The 17,814-nt window shown below is 37.6% G+C and overlaps 1 protein-coding gene across 2 annotated transcripts; it reads right to left on the bottom strand.

Annotated features, from left to right (window-relative positions):
* Positions 1-39: 39 nt before the first annotated feature.
* Positions 40-14,553, bottom strand: tmco4 (transmembrane and coiled-coil domains 4). Of its 2 annotated transcripts, XM_053643535.1 has the most exons (14): positions 14,206-14,551; positions 12,849-12,999; positions 12,565-12,739; positions 12,432-12,459; positions 12,225-12,354; positions 11,192-11,289; positions 10,366-10,509; positions 9,949-10,068; positions 9,556-9,720; positions 8,638-8,774; positions 8,415-8,499; positions 8,170-8,287; positions 7,968-8,085; positions 40-1,251 (listed from the first exon to the last, which is right to left on the bottom strand). In XM_053643535.1, exons 1-14 carry the CDS (start codon positions 14,243-14,245, stop codon positions 613-615), a joined length of 2,148 nt encoding a protein of 715 aa, XP_053499510.1. In that variant the 5' UTR covers positions 14,246-14,551; the 3' UTR covers positions 40-612. The 2 variants fall into 2 exon arrangements, with proteins under 2 accessions (XP_053499510.1, XP_053499509.1); XM_053643534.1 differs by having other exon boundaries at positions 7,968-8,287; positions 14,206-14,553.
* Positions 14,554-17,814: the final 3,261 nt, after the last annotated feature.

Raw genomic sequence — 17,814 nt, 5'->3', positions numbered from 1 at the left:
TGAAAGAAATGAACGAATCGATACCATAAACTCAAGTGGTTGTTGTTAAACCATACGTTTTTTAATTAAGACTTTACGCTGGTTTTCAGGAAACGGTTTAGACAATTTCGACTAAATCTGCATGAAGAAAAACAGCATATGTAAATTGATGAACACAAAGAAAACATATCTTGAATCTCTATGATCTCTATGATTGGTCAGAAGGTTCACAGTACACAATGGGCTCATTTTAATGTTTCAGGCTAATTAAATAGCAGTGTTGTTATATGATTAACAAACAATACATGGTGCAGCCCTAATTTCCAGAATGGAGTTTGCACAAAATGAACTGTATCTACTTCAGTGTCAGAAATTAACATAAAAATGATTTTCCATTAATTGAGACAAGTTTAAAGAAATTTCAGCTTCCAAATAAAATTCCAGTTTGTTTTATTCCAGTATGCACCACTGTTTCATTTACTTTTATGTTTTTTATTGCTATAACACACTTGAATCAACTCTTGAATCAAAGCTTTTATAATTAGCAGTCAAGATGTATCAGGTGTTTAACAGCAAAAAAGCACTAAACAGCAGCATATTGGTACTCCAGTAGAAGGACCATGAGGCACTGATTTAACCTTTAATCTCATCTGAATCCATGTGCTCTGTTGTTGTGTGTTCTGTGACCGGGCTTTTAAGCGAGTGTGTAGGCAGTGTTGCAGAACAAGGCTGTTTGCCTTTGGCTACTTGATTCTGCGTGGGACATTCAGTACTTTTAGAGTGGTGTGTGATCGTATGTTCTGTAGTCCAGTGATTGGTGTCCCATTCCCAGGAAATGAACTCACTGTCTGTGTCACTTTGACCCTCCTGTGTGCACTGATGGTCTGACCTTGCAAAGCTCTCAGTGCAAGTGAAAAAACTGCTGTCCTTTTGCTCAGACTCTGAGACACTTAATGAGTCTAGCAAGTCAGATATGTCTGGAATATCCCAGCCGTTTTCCTGCGCTCTCCCAGCACATTGTTCTTCTCTTTCAGTCTCTGTTAATTCATTCTTCACGTTAGTCTCCTCACTTTTGTTTGAAGCCTCTATAAGGTTTTCCTCATGTTGTCCATTCTCTTTGAAGGTCTGAGCCTCTGGAGTGTCCAGCTTCCCCTCACTTAACATCACTGAGTGAGAATGGCCAGGTGTAGTTTCAACTCCCTCCTTGGTAGGAATGCCAACTGCTACAAGGATAGTGTCCATCTGACGCATGTAGTCCAAGTGACCTTTGACCTGGAAAAGAGCAAATTCTATGTTTAAAGAAAGGCTAGGGCAAAGGTTAGATCTGGTATCTTTTAGGAATTTTGATACAATTACAGTACCCAGAAAGTACTGGAATGGTAAGGTCATTTCCTGATATTTACATCAAGATGTGTTAAACAACTTAGAACATGGCACCTTTAGTGGCAGACAACCCAATTTTTAGGTGAGAAAAGTACTGTGTCTGAAATCGCATACTACCCTACTACACAGTAGGTGAAAAGCAGTACGCCAGAGGGGTAGTATGTCCGAATTCTCAGTAGGCGAGAAATACCCGGATGGCGTACTGCTTTCGGCGAGATTTTGCAGTATGCAACCGATGGACACTACATGAGTCAAACAGTCCCATAATGCAACAGGACTGGTGCGGACGAGCTCAGGAAAAAAAATCATGGAAGACAGTGCTTCAGGTCTTTGTAAGTATTAAACCTTGGTTAAACATGAATTGTTTAACAATACCTGAATAAATTATTAACTTGTTGAAGGTTTAAACAAGAAAACAGGTGTCACAGTGTTTGAAAGCTTTTTTGTGATCTCCCTCATGCCTTAGCTAGCCAAGCTAACGGTAATGAATTTATCTCAGTCTGTTAACACTGCCGGCATTAAATTACCAATTCAGTTAATGATCCTGATGTGCATTTTGCCGTTAGTGTGGTAGCTTTAATCTGGTGGCCCCTTTAAGATTTTTGTGTTTATGATGACGTTGAATGTCACATGACAATGCCAACATGGCGGATGTAGTATGTCTGGGACATATTCAACCCGTGTCACAGTACGCAATTTCGGATGCAGCCACAGACTCACAGTAACTGAAAGTAAATAACGCTTCATATTTGACTGCATATCCCATACTAGCAATGACTGCATGAAGCCGGTGACCCACTGGCATCACTAAACTGTTGCATTTTTCTTCCTGGGGCAGTAGTAGCTCAGTGATTAAGACATTGACCCACTGCTGGGTACTTAAGTAAGGAACTCAATTACACACAAGGCACACAAAACATAACTCTTTTGTGAGGCTTTCTCCCTTTAGTCTCCTCTTCAGGGAGTGAAATGCATGATCAATTATGTCTGCTGATTAACTTGGCAAGTCTAAAACCTTCCACTTTTTTCTCCTGGTGAAGTCCTTTGTTGTGCTGGCATTGTGTTTTGGCTCATTGTCTTGCTACATGATGAAGTTCCTCCTAATTAGACTGGATGCATTGGCAGACACAATGTTTCTGCAGACTTCTGAATTCAGTCTGCTGAGTTACATCATCAATAAATATTAGTGAGCCTGTTCCAGAAGCAGCCATGTAAGCCTAAGCCATAACACCTCCACTGTGCTTGACCAATGAGCTTGAATGTTTTGGATCATGGGCAGGTCTTTGGCCTTTCCATAACTTTGGTAGAGGTTAATCTTGGTTTGAGATCTTTTGAGGCTCATTTCTCTTTGCAATTTCCAATCTGGCTTTCCCATTCTTACTGTTGAGGAGTGGTTCACATCTTGTGTTATGGCCTCTATATTTCTGCTCTCAAAGTCTTCTGTGAACGTTGGATTGTGATACCTTCACCCTTGCCCTGTGGAGGTTTTTGGTGATGTGACTGGCTGTTATTTTGGGGGGTTTTTTCACACCACTGGGTTGTTTCTATTTTCAGGTCATTCCAAATTGTTGTATTAACTATGCCCAATGCTTGTGCAATGGCTCTCGTTGATTTCCCTCTTATCTCAGCTTCAAAATGGCTTGCTTTTGTTCCAGCTCTCTCATCTTCATGTTGATTTATCCTTTTAAACAACAAATGCAGTCTTCACAGGCGAAACCCAGGGCTCAAAACAAGAGTAGACATTCAGAGATATGAATTCTTTAAGCAATCAATCTAACAATCGATTGAAAAAATGCCCATCAGTCACATATTCCAATATTTTGGATCACTTGAAAAATGGGTGGATTCAAACAAAAAGGTGTCATGTTCTAAGTTGTTTAGCTAATTATAAATATCAGGAAATAAAAGCTGAAATTCTGAAATACATCTTTTGATTTCAAACCCCAATGTCTTCAACGAATAGCAAAAATAAAATAACTGGCCTTGCCATTCCGATAGTTTCGGAGGAGAATGTATGTTCATTACTATTGCATTTCATGCACATTAATTTAAAAAGTAAACAATGTCCCTGGATTCATTTCCGTTTAATGACTGTGAGCTGAACAATATATTGGGTGGCCTGGGAAAACCCATCAAATGTTGCTGCTGCTAAATTCTGGCAAACAGCCAACTCGACCAAAAAAATTTTTTTTAAAAATTGGGATTTCCTTCCTATAGAATAATTTGACACCAAAACTTTAAGAAACATTTCTAAACTTGTCTGGGCTTTCTGCAAAAATTACATTTACATTTATTCATTTAGCAGACGCTTTTATTCAAAGCGACTTACAAATGAAGAAATACAAACAAAGCGATATATCAAGCAGAGAACAATACAAATTGTATGCTACCATACAATATCTATTAATTGAGTTCCAGAAAAGCAAAGTGCACAGAGTAGGTGGCTTTTTTTTTTTTAATTAGTCAGTATAACAAACACTGCTGCAAAAATATAATCTATGAATAAAGACAGGAAAAACACACATTTTTCATGGTCACATTTATAATTTTTTAAAAATTTATTACATGTTAAAATAAATGCAAATGAAATAAATGTGTGTTGATGTCTTTCAGTGGAACCGGTGTAGACTATTTAATTGCAATTTTCTATCTTTTCACTTTTGGGTAACCTGACTTTAAAATGCTTTATACCACAGCATTGCTGAATTCTTGAATCAGATTGATCAGAAGGTGTTGATTAATTTTCTATAACAGCAGCTCTGACAATAGTGCTGGCTGTAATTCAAATCACAGGTTTATATTAATGCAGTCATTTCAATACATTATCATTGAATAGTAACAACTCATTCACAGGGACTCGTATGGTGTCTCGGGTGTCAGTGGACTGTAACAGTCAGTAAGGTTTTGCGCTTTCTAGTTTCTTGGTAACCTGACAAGCTGCATTTTTTCGCCTTATTAACTTCAGTAGAGGAAGAGAGAGAGAGAGGCTGGTGAGGGGACGTCTGTTTATGGCTGCTATAACATAAGTGATAACAGTAACTTGTGTTGCAGATGTTCCACAACTTTAAAGAGAACTATAAAAGGGTTAAGAGTGTGATCTGTTATTATTTCATAAAGTAATCATTGATAAATTGCTGTGGTATAAGAGGAATAAAACATTTCGGGATGTAGGGTTCTTGGAAAAGAATAAATTCTGGGTCATCATACCATCGCGTTGTTAATTATTTGCCCATAACAGCATGTCCTGTTATGTTTTATTCCCTACATAACTTTACTTGTGACTGAGATATGCACAAAAGAGAAACATAATTTAGTTCATAAGTAAATATTAAAAGATTTTACCATGTGAAGTGTTTTCCCAGACCACCACACATGGAAAAACACCATACTGCAATTTTACTGCTATAAACTGGATCTGTGGTGTTTTAATATCGACCTGCAATATTTTGAACCTCCAACTATTTGAACTGCACTCGCAGTACAGAATTAAAGAAATGCTGTGATTTATCAGAGGGCTCAATTGCAATTCGCAGCCTTTTGCAATAGCAGAATTGCCGTAATATCCGATATTGCAATAACAAGTAATGACATACCATACCAGCAGGAGTGCCTATGCACAAGAAAAAACCAAAAAAAAAAAAACAAAAAACCCCCAATAATACTGATACCAGTAGGTTTCAGACATAAAGTTCTCTGCTGTGTTCCTGATACTGTGTGCCTTTTATGCTGCATCTTTCTGCTGATTACTACTCTGTTGCTGGTTGACCATGGTTCTGTTGCAGCTTTTAATCAATGAATGGGTTTCCTTTAGGGATGCACCGAAATGAAAATTCTTGGCCGAAGCCGAATATAATGAAAAACTTGGCCGAAGGCCGAATACCGAACACATTTTTTCGCATTTTTTCCATTTATTTTGCCATTTTTTTCACCATTGCATAAATTAAATAGTCAAAATGTGCTTCTTACTATTTTGTCTTGCTTTTCAAAGAAAAAAAAATCAATTACACAAACTACAATTTCAAAATATTTATATAACACTGAACATTTTTTTTCATTCCAGTAGGCATAGGCTACCAACAAGGCACAATATAACTTTAAATAAATAAATGAGTAAAATAAAATATTTTTATGTGGTCATCTTTGAGTCCCCCTTGAATAGCCGATGTTAGGCCTATAAGTGACTGCTGAAAGAATGTAACACTGTAGCCTACAACAAAAAAGTGCATTAAAAAGTGCATTGACAAGAGTGCAAAAAATGGTTATATTCGGTTATATACGGCTGATTATATTGGGGATATATACCGCTCGCGTCCTTGTACACCTCGTGGAGTATTATATATAGTATAGATACGTTGTTAATGTTATGACCTTGACAGATTTAGTTAGTTTAAACTATAGATTAGTTCATTTATTCCCAGCTGGTTTTTCCACTCCCAGTCCATAGTACTATTTCATGTTTCTTGTTTTGTGTTTTGACCCTGTTTTCTGTGACCGCGACTTTGGTTCCTGCTTTGCCCCGTTTATGCCTGTTTGCCGATCGCCCGACCCTTTGCCTGACTTGACTACGTTTTTTGGATTACGATTTGGATTTGTTGATAGTCTTTACCTGCTTCCGTACCCTACTCCCTTACGTCTCGCGACATGACAGAATACTCCGGAACAGAAACAAAACAATCGCACGTGTCCACAGTAAACAATGTCACGGTTGTCAACATCCGAAGAGCATGAGCTCGCTGACCACTTGTGCATGTAGCTCGTGCACGCGTGCGCCCCCTCATCTCTCCGAGCGCACTGCCGGAAGTGGAGGTCGTGACATTCGCGCGTCTCACTCTGGTTGCTAGGCTATTTGGTCACGGCATCAAACACATCATTGTTCGGTCAAATTTATTCGACCTTTTCACTTATTTCGGCTGAATAATTTCGGTTGCCAAACATTCGGTGCATCCCTAGTTTCCTTATCACATAATTCTTTATTTACTTTCAGTCACATGGACTCTTGTTTTATGTGCTCTTCAATAAACAAGGCAGAGTGACCTCTCACAAAACTGCAGCAGAAAGAGGGTTGAAACTAGTGCTGGGTGATTTTCACAATTAATTTGGTTAATTCCATTAAATTTTTTAAAATTATTTTTTGTATTTTTTTTTGGTTTTAGCGCGATTTTCAAAATGTTCTAATCGAGATTGTACATGTTATTATATATTTATGTGTGTGTGTGTGTTTTATATACATACATACATACATACATACATATATATATATATATATATATATATATATATATATATATATATATATAAATAAAAAATAGCCAAGATAATCAGGCAGCACTTCACTGAGGTCTGAGCTCACAGCAAAGAAAGGTTCAAATATCACTTCAGAGATATGGAATTTGATAAGTTTGACAAGTCAGATGAATAAGTTTATATAAAATGTAATGCCGCATTACATCCTAAGCGGTAATTCCCCAGTCGGAATTATGTCATTTTCGACTTCAGCACATTCGACAGTTGATGCCCCCATGTTTGCATTTTGTTAGCAACATTTGTATTTTGTTAGCAACAAGCTAGGCAGCTAACTCAGATGAGTAATGTAAATTATCTCTCTCGAACAGCAAACTGTATAGTGCATGTTTTAGATTTAACAAACGAATACGAGTCTTTATGTTGATTAATCTAAAGCTAATACTTGTATATACAGTATAAATCATTTAAAGGTAAGATGTTTTACTTTGTGTATTTCTGATGCTGTGCGCAACCATGCTGATTTGACGGCACTCTGTAAACGGGGAAGGAACTCGGATTTGAGAAGAATACCCCAAGTTGGCTTCTCAGTTGCGGTGGCATTTCATGTCATGAAAGACGTGGTCCCCAATTACTCTGAGAAACAAGTGTTCACCAAGTTATGCAAACAATGTTGTTGTTGTTTTTTTAAAGAAGAGTATGAAGATTCTACTTTCTTTAAATATTCTTTATTGAAAAGAACCGTTGTTGGCACTATTTGCTATAGATGGTGCTGTTACTGTTTTTGCACATCTACATTTTCCAAAGTTCATTCTAATGAATAAAACTTTGAAAAATTATGCGATTTATTTAAAATTGCATTATGTAAGAACAAAAAAAAAGTTATTATTTTTTTTGCTCAGTAATATCGCCCAGCCCTAGGTGAATCGGAGTAAAATATGCGTACTGTGTTATTTTGTGTAACATAAAATAAACTATATTTGAATAGTCTGTTTCTTTAAATACATTTTCCCATAAATGTATTCATTGCATCATTAACCGTCATTCTCAACATATGACAGCATGACTGCTATGTTATATGAATGTAATTATTTGTGCCTGGCTATACTTTGTGCCATGACTTTCAAATCCAGGTTTAGCGTACTTATGTAAATTTACTACAGATCCCAAAACACCTGTAAATAATTTAGTAGAGCTGTGCACATTTTGATCCCATGATTAAACTGGGGATACAGTAATCCCATAACATTCTAAAGATAGATGCTGAAGGTGGTTATATAGCTCCAACCCATATTCATTAGAATATTCATTAAGAGGAATGTGCTCCTATGAAGTTGGTGATTGTATGTTGGCCTTTTACTCACCACAGAAGACAGATCCACATTAAATATGCGGCGATTATTTGAGCTGATCGGCTGTAGCCCTGCCACAGACAGCTGAACAGATGAACTTCTATACACAAATCCAAGAAGCCAATCTCCCCTAAAAAAAAAAAGAGAAAAAAACCCCATCAATTCCAATGTATTCTTGAAATATAGGTATAAATGCAACATGTCTTCTCCTAACCTGCAATAACCATTGACAATCTTCCCAGCAACAACCTTCGAGAGCCTGTCCCACGTTTTCTCTGATCCGTCCACAGGCGCTCCGAGCAGAACGACATCCTCTATGACACCTTCACTACCTGGCCAGGAATGAGATATGACATGTCTTTCAATGTGCAGGAGGAGATAAGGCTTGCAAGTGTAGCCACACACTGCAAATTGATATTTCACCTTTCCATCATACATGAGAGACCAAAAGAAAAGTACCTTGATCATTGGCAAGTTCTTCCAGACAGAAATAGATCACTCTAGCTCCAAGGCTAAAACCAATCAGACTGACAGGCCGTTTGCCCTTTGTTCAAACAGAGATAGCAGAAAAGAGCACACTAAGGATACCATCCTAATTAGAACTTATGTACAATCTGTACAAATGTGAAGAGCTGCACACTTGTAAGTCATTAAAAGTAAAGTGAAAAAACACCTCACAAACCTGTTGCCTGCTCCGGAGCACCTGCGCCAGATGCTTTCCCACCTCTGCTGAGCGACTTAGACATACTCCCCATGGGTTATCAATCACGCTCGCCACCGCCAGCAGAGACGCGGGCCAGGTGAGCGCAGTAACGATGCCTGTGCAGGAGGAAGACCAGAAATGTTCAGAGGTGCTCAGGCAATAAAGCATTAAGTATATACTTCTCGAATTTAAGACTAAACTTTACATTTTTGTGTTCTACAAAATTACACTTGTTTTGTTAACGAATAACATAATTTCCGTCCATCCGTCCATCCATTTTCTGTACCACTTATCCTACACAGGGGAACCTGAATCCTATCCCAAGGAACTCGGGCACAAGGCAGTGGACACCCTGGACAGGGTGCCAACTCATCGCAGAATGGCACAATCACACACACCCTTTCAGGGGCGATTTGGAACTGCCAATCCAATCAATTGCATAATTTGGAAATGCCAATCAGCCACAACACGTGTCTTTCGACTGTGGGAGGAAACCGGAATACCTGGAGGAAGCCTCTGAAGCACAGGGAGAACATGCAAGCCCCATGCACACAGGGCGGAGGTGGGATTCAAACCCCCAACCCCAGAGGTGCGAGGCAAACATGCTAACCAGTAAGCCACCGTGCCCCCATTAAAAGTAGCATGGGGCACATTAGTAAAGTTAGGTTTACTAACATTTTTTTTATTTCTGTAATGAATAAAAATCAGGAAATATTTAACTGCCAAAAAAGGGTAATGATCTGTGTGCATGTAAACACACTGAGTCTGTCATACGTAAATAAAATGTACTAGAATTACCCATAGTCAGTCTGTAAAGTTATGTAAAGTTACTAATTTCAGTGCATTCAAATAATGTCAAAATAGCATCCAGATCAATGATGTAATTCAACAACTCACCTGACAGCACTGTGTATTTAAGGGCCTCCTGGGCCACAACGCTGACCAGCCCATCCCACAGTGTGTCCAGGACAGAGCCCAGATCCAGTAGGTAGCGGGACTCCCACTTCAAACAGTACTGCTCTCCACAGGCACCCAGACTGCACCATGGAGCCTGAAAGGAACCTATAATAGACAAAAAGATGGGTCAATACATGACAAAATGTCTTTTCAAGTCATTTCTGCCCATTTCCAATGTGTCTTACACATTTCACAGAAGATTAAAAAACAAAAATCAAAGAGTGGCCTACAAATTTCTCATGGAAATATATTTGAAAAGAATGTCTGTAGGTAACTCATAGGAAGTCTGTTACGGTGTTGTAATTGGTTAATAAAGCTGGAATGAATACTGACTGTATTTGCCACTGCACAGCCATCCTGTTACAGTCACAGTCACGTGAAGGTGCTTCCCTGAGTTCAAAGGAAGGAACTCAAATTCCTCAATTGCACCCACTCGTTTGTTCATCTTATAACCTAGCAATGACAAAACACAATCTCAGTAGTGACAAAGTCAAACATCAAAAGTGCAAAAGCAAAGAATAACTCAAGGAGATCAAAAACCATTCTAATCTTGTGATTTGATGGATGGTGAGCTCAAACAACAGGCTGGCCAGTGAGACAGCCCCTTGAACAAAGCCTTTAACCTTCAACTGCTCCACTATATCTTTGCATTCTTTCCTATTTCAACTGCAAACTGTTTTAGCTAAAGCAACTGCCAGATAATTAAAAGTAATGAAATGAAAAACAATAAGGCAATGGAATTCAGCTCACCAGTTAATCCAGCTCCTGCAGCACCAAACAAGGAGGCCATGATGGCAATACCAGCAGCTGAGCCCAGAACAGCAGCTCCTCCTGCACCCAACACTGCACCTGCTCCCGCAGCCACTAAAGGTGCAGCCAGACCCCCCGTCACACCTAACACACAGAAAAGCATATATTTGTTCCCGTGAAGTATCGCTCAGCTAAAATGCGCTACAGAAACAGATGGGGCATGCAATGTTGCTGACCAGCCATTACTGGGATACGCTACATGGTCAAAAGTTTATGGACACCCTTTGCATTGAATATCTATATTTAACTCAAATTTAAGATGAATCGTTACCTTTAGAACTGTACCGTTGTTTTGTTAGGGAATAGCATCGAATAAATAATGATATACAACGACTATATGATCCTAGTGCCAAAATAATTGTACAAGTGTACATAATAATTTGATCATATTTTGGCTATAATAAGATCAGTGTGTTTACATGCACTTATCTAAAATTCCAGTTCTGCATGAGTCATTTAATATAATTTTATATAAATTTGTTGAATCTGATTAATTAGACGAGCGTCACTACAATTAGCCAATAGTTTGTTTATAGTTTTCAGTAGCAAGGTGATAGTTAAACTATAAGTAGTTAAAATATTTTATCACCCAAGCAGCATAATAGCACTGATAAACATTCATAATATGTTGCCACGCTTCATATGCTGAAATTTTGACAGTTTCTACTATATTCTGATCTGAAAATGACATGCTTGTTTATTCACAAAAGTGTACATTGTGCAGTATTGCTTGCATTCAAACGAATAAGCATGTGTTTAAACACACCCAGTACTGTACCCCCACCAACAGTGGCAAGACCTATCAGCAAGTAACGCCGCAGTGCACGCCCTCTTTCTTTCTTCCTTCTTCTTGATGACTCTTCTCTGTGCACAAATACAGTGAACTTCAACAAACAGCTACATATTGTGATTCGCTTGGAAATAAAACAGGTGTGATATAACATGCTTAAAGACTGCATTTATTTCAAATTATGTGTGCTTGCTAGACTGTGTGAATGCCGTGATTCATCAAAACACCTACAGAGATTTTCGGAAATAGAACAGAACAGAGACACCATTTTATAAAATGGTCAGATTGCTACAATCATAATTATTTAAAAAGAAACAATGAACACCGTTGGAAGTGAATACTAAACCCCTTAGTATTGCCCAAACTGAAGAGATTAAGAAAAAGTGTACAATAATAATAATGATAATAATAATAATAATAATAATAATAATAATATAATATGGTCATGAGCAAAGCAGATGAAAACCAAACCTTGTACTTACTCTCATACTAAATCCAGATTGAAAGCAACATGGCACAAAAATAAAACAAAACAGTCATTTACTTGTTATTCATTAAGACTGCTCAAAGACTAACTACTTGTTGATCTGAGCGATTCATTAGACAGACAGGGTTACTACATGGTGTATGACAATCCACTGAATCATTCTGACATTGACTACAGACAGGTATGAGTTTGCCACGAGACCATAAATATTTTCATATGGATCTAGTGCATCATAAAGGAAATAAAATGTAACCAATTATCCCCTTATATGATTTTGCACTGGAGTTACAAGACTCATGAAGATAACAAGTAAGAAAAGTCTGTCATCCAAAATCTGTTAGGCAAATATATTTGGTGATCATTTACGTTAGTGAAAAACTGTGTATGGCTGAACTACTTCCATAAGACAATATCCTTCAAACACATGATGCAAAAACTCTACTCAGCAATAAATTAATGCTGTTCAATATCTGAACCAATATACCAATATAAATTACAAAAGTATGCATGTTTATCTCTTACTCGCTCTCCTCCTCTCCCTGTCTCAAACGCTCTCCGAGCGTCTCCTCAAAATCTTCAAGCTGCTGAGGACACACACGCAGTAGGCAGCTGACATGTCGGATCAGGACGCGAGCCCTGGCATCATACTCACCTAGAGCAGAAGAGTAGGAGGGTTTTTCACAACAGGAATCATAAGAGGTAGTCAAAAAGATGAAAAGGGACCCTCACCATCTTTGACCGAGAAGGAAACAAGATCCTGAGATAGAATAAAAACAGAGCAGAGCAGGTGGTTACAATACCAACAGGGTTGTGATTACACAAGCGCCACTATGGGCTGATAAACCTGTGTGCATTTACACACCTGCGTAATAGGCAAAGATCCAGTGCTGAGTAGCAGCTCTGCCTGAAGAATAGACAGGAAGGTGTCACTGCCTTCACACCCAAGTCCAGCCAGGAAGGCCTGCATAACTGGCATGACCGACTCGTCAAGACCCAGCCATTGCACTAAGCCTTCCAGATACTGCTCCCGAAACGACCTACCGGAAAGAAATCATGCCATTCATGTTGTACAAAGATGTTCTTTAAACACCTAACAAATAAAGTACAACTAAAAAGATCAGATTTAACTCATGTTTGCTCTGGTACCTTTGTTCTGTTCCTGGGAAAAGGTGACTGAGAGACACACCACACAATGCGGCGTAGGCAAATCGACCTGGTTCACTGAGCTGCCTTCCAAATGGCGTATCTGCTGTTGACTCAGCTTTGCCATTTAGTTTGGATTCTTTTCCTCCTGGATCTATTAAGAAAAGAAAAAAAAAAACAGCGCATAATTAATTTAAGTAGCACATGCTAGCATACACATCGAAGTATCGAAAAAAAAATAACTATAAAGTGACAGTAAAAACTCTAGTAATAGTAAACTTTATAATTATTATACTAGGAATTACATATAATTACAAATTTGTACTTAGGAAAACAAACTTATTATTCAGTAATATATACACACACACACACACACACACACATACAAACAGTACTGTGCAAAAGTCACATGCAAATAAATGCTGAAATTAAAGAAAATAATGAAATTAAATGTTTCTACATTAAAAAAAATACTTTAAAAAAAAGTAAACAGTACTAAATTAAACAAATTCAACATTTGGTGTGATGACCTTTTGCTTAAAAAACATGTAGTTTCAGGTACAATCTGTGCAGTTTTATAAGGTAATGAGCTGTAAGTCTTATTGAGCTCCCTGCAGAACCAGTCACGGTTCTTCTCGAGACTTTGACTCTGTCGCACTTGTTTCTTATTTTTGCAGCAAAATCCAGCAGCCTTCATTATGTCTTTTGTCTGAAAAGTGGTCTCTTACATAATATGCTACTTTCTTTATTGACATACAAACATTTTTTTGGTAACATTTAATTTTGAAATCTAAAATGTTTTTGTACTGACTCGATAATGTAGAAGTCATCAAATAAAAAAAAAATCTGATAAAGTTTGTACTAAAATAAAATAGGGTGCCTAAGACTTTTGCACAGTACTGTGTGTGTGTGTGTGTGTGTGTGTGTATATATATATAAAAATAATTACTAATTATAATTACTAATTATTATTAGTTATTATATTTAAGGGATACGACAACCAGACTGAAACGTGTGAACACTCTGAGTTCCCTGTTACTGTCAGACCTACTTTCAGTAAACATCAGCTTGAACCTCGTTTGACACCTAATGTGACACCTAGTGTGAATTTAGCCTTAGTGTTCATACTATTCTACTTAACAACATAAAACTCTGCAGACTAAAAAGCAGTTCTTAGTAATGACAGTTAACAAAGATAAAGTGTAAACACAGTTTTTAGTGCAAACACAGTAATGGGTACTTTCTGCTACATCACTAAATCCCACATTCCTTCAGAAAGCTAACGCTAGTTAGTTAAACAAGTTGCCTGGAGGAAGTTTTCACGCTACTAACAAAGCTAGCATGAGCCCCGTTCACTTACCTAAAGCTAAACCCGAGCTTCCTCCATCTGGTGAGTCCATGCTCCCCAAGGCTGGCCCTTAAGCCCCGTGTTTCACTCCGTAACATCCATGCCTATCCACGTACTTACTTATGAGTCAAATCAAAGTTCAGTTTTTCAACACGTAACGTTTCCTCCCTCATGTACGTGTCCAATCCAAACCCTCTCAGCTGTAAGCCTACAAACTCATTTAACCCACTTTAAGGTTTACAGAACCATAAACTTTCAATTCGAAAACTTTAAACAACGAAAATGAGATTACAATGGTGCATGTCGCACATAATGGCTGACACATAAGTAACTGACAATGAGGAAATGTACTGAACAAAAACAAGCAAAAATAAAAGTGTGATACCCGGGTTGGGCAGAAGGGGGCAGCACTGACTCAAATATTTTATTTAAGGTCTTGTCTTTAATTTGCAGTGAAAAGCGTTTTTGTCTCCTCAAATCGGGTTCAAGGCGATTATGAATGAGTCATGTACAGTTTAACAAAAAAAAAAGTCAAACAGTGTAAAGCATGTAGGTTCAGATGTAACTGAAAGGAATGACTATTTAAGGCTAGTCAGGACAAAACACTTTCAAAAGACAAAATTATTTGTAGTCGTGCAGATAGGAAGGCAGGGGACACCCTGGATGGGGTGCCAATCACACACACATTCACACACTATGGACAGTTTGGAAATGCATGCATGTCATTGGACTGGGGGAGGAAACCGGAGAACCCGGAGGAAACCCCTGAAACACAGGGAGAACATACAAGCTCTGTATGGATTCGAGCCCCCAACCCCGGTGGTGCGAGGCAAATGTGCTAACCACTAAGCCGTGCCCGCAGGGCTCGTCATCTTCTGTGAAAATGTAAGACAAGTCAAAGTGAATGTTACCTTAAAGCCAGAAAAACAAACACAATTCAGATTCAGGATTACAATGCATTGATGCAACAGATTCTTTAATATCTTTCATGAAGTTTAACTCAGAGAGCATCAAGCAACTGTTTCATCTGGCCCACATACCCTCAAGGAATTGATGTTGAATACTTTATCTGAATCTGGCTGCCAGAACACATACACCATTCAAAATCCATTTCTGAGGAAAGAACATACTGAAATACTGTACAGTCATTAAATATGGTTGGCTGCTTTTAGGACATTTTGGCCCAGAATCCAAATGTTGTGGCAACATTAAATGTGCCAGCTTATACTTGGGCCCCTTTTGGCACACAATACACTTGTCATTGCCTTTGGCACTATGCACAATAACCGGATTTGACAAAGCATGTTTATCCTCTTAAAGCCACATTTGGTCTTGTAGATCAGGGGAATTACTTTTACAAATGTGAACATGAATGTAACCACAAAGTGAAAAAAACAAAAAAGGCTGTTCAAGCAGATTCATGTGATTCATCTGTATGTGATTCATCACATACAGTATTTGGATGGATGTGTAACCATGTAAGCACTTTACATCAAGTGGGACGATAACACTGCCAATCTCTCTCTCTCTCTCTCTCTCTCTCTCCCTCCTACACCCCACCTTCATTTGTCCTGTTCCTGCCTGGTACCATACATCCATAATGATACATCTGCATCTGTGTGAAGGAATGTACAGTTATGTAGGAGAATTTTAACTAAGCTTAAAAAACAAGCCATTCCAAGACAGTTTTATAACTACTGCTACTCAGAAAACGTTTTCCTGTGATGTTTCATCACACATGTTCAAAAATAAGTGTGCCTATGTGAGTGTCATTATTGTTACACTGTTTCATTCAGAATTTCAAAAGTCTTTTACTGTTTTTTTGCAATATCTTAGCACTGCCTTACAGTGACTCACAGATTGTGTTCCAAATATGGTTTTAAAACCACGTGCTGTCTTATTGACATTTTAAGGTCAAACCACCAGAAACGGTAGCTTTTTATACTCCTAAAATCATTTAAAATTATGGTTACATTAAGGTTCCCTTAACTAACATTATATACTGCATTAATAAACTGCAAGTGATGTTAACCAAGTAACAAAATAAGTTACCACATGTATTGATTGACCTTTGTTGAAATGTCAGTGAAATATACCCCACTGATTAATGTTTATTTAGTAAATAACTAAAAATAATTCACGTAAATTAAGTCCTTGTAAATTATCCAAAATTACATTACAGCATATCCTAAATGCTGTTAACTTACTGAAATCTGGTGTAAATATCGGACTGTATATATTGCTATTCAATTTAGAATTTTACAGTTAACAAATTTACATATGATCAAAAAGGAGTTCATACTGGTGATGGCATGAACTTTGTTTTATTCAGGCTGTTGGTTTAATTATTTTTTAAAAAAACAATATAGAGTTATAGTGTATTCATGCTGAAGTACATAGTTTGTTCATGTAAACTAATATATAATGTCAGATAAGGGAATCATAATGAAATGTATTTCCTTTATTATGATTATGATTATTATTATGGCTTGCTGATGATTGTTTAGAATATCTATTCTTTTGCTATGTAGCTCTCCTGTTTGTACATGCTACAGGAATGTAAAGGTAGTTCACCATAATCGCTTGTCATAATCTCCACTGATAGGCTGTGAACTGCACGACCCTGTAAATTGCTTATTAAATCTTTCATTGTACTAAAAATATTTAGTTGGGAGGACTGGTTATGCCTGTGCCCACATAATCTGGAGCATGATAAAGGATTTATGGTATAACAGTCCTTATTTTCAGGTGACTTCAAATGACAGTCATTGCAAGTGACTTCAGACTGAATGTACAAGGCAAAATATCAAGAAATGTTCATGTTTTAATATTTGTTTTAGACTTACCTTTCATTTTTTTAACAATAGAAAATGCAGGTCAGCCTTCTCAGTATTTGTCAGTGGTAAAATGATTTCAACAAAAGGTAATGTGGAAATATTTTTGCTATTATGCCATCACACTGATAAACAATCTGCATGCTAAGCAGCTGCAATAAGCTGGACAAATTGCAACAAAGTTTATAACAGATGACTGGGGAATTTAGGCCACATTCCTGAAACGTATTCCCATTCTTTTTTCCATACTGAATTCTCACATGAGCTGGGTTTTCACCGCATTCGGGAATTATTATTCACACATTGTTCTATTTCGTTCACAAAAAAAAGGAATGTGTATCATGGTGCGAAAGTCAGTCATTGTGTAATTAATCTCTCTGAATGTGATTTAATGAAATACTGATGTGACAGTCAGTTGGCTTTTTTGGCACATCAATAATTATATGAAGCAGATCAACTATGATGTAGTCTAACAATAACGGTCTTCTTTGAGTCATCAGCAGAAGTGTGTTGACTCAGTGTGATGTGTAATAAGGGCAGTGTCAGCCAGGCAGGTACAGACTAGACACACAGAAAGACAGTAAGCCTGTGAAAAGATTAGTGTTAAGACTAGATAACACTATAAATAAGGAACTTATTAAAAAAACAGATGAAACTAAGAAAAGGAAGGACATAGAGAGATTGACAGCTTTAAATCATATGCAAAAACAATGAGAAGAGTCTGTGTCTCAAATAATGTAATATTCGGTGTACTCACATAGAACAAATGTAATGTAGTATAAAGGCC

The sequence above is a fragment of the Ictalurus furcatus genome, chromosome 15 (assembly GCF_023375685.1).
Source record: "Ictalurus furcatus strain D&B chromosome 15, Billie_1.0, whole genome shotgun sequence".
NCBI lineage: Eukaryota > Metazoa > Chordata > Actinopteri > Siluriformes > Ictaluridae > Ictalurus > Ictalurus furcatus.
This window is presented reverse-complemented; position numbering and strand designations above follow the sequence as displayed.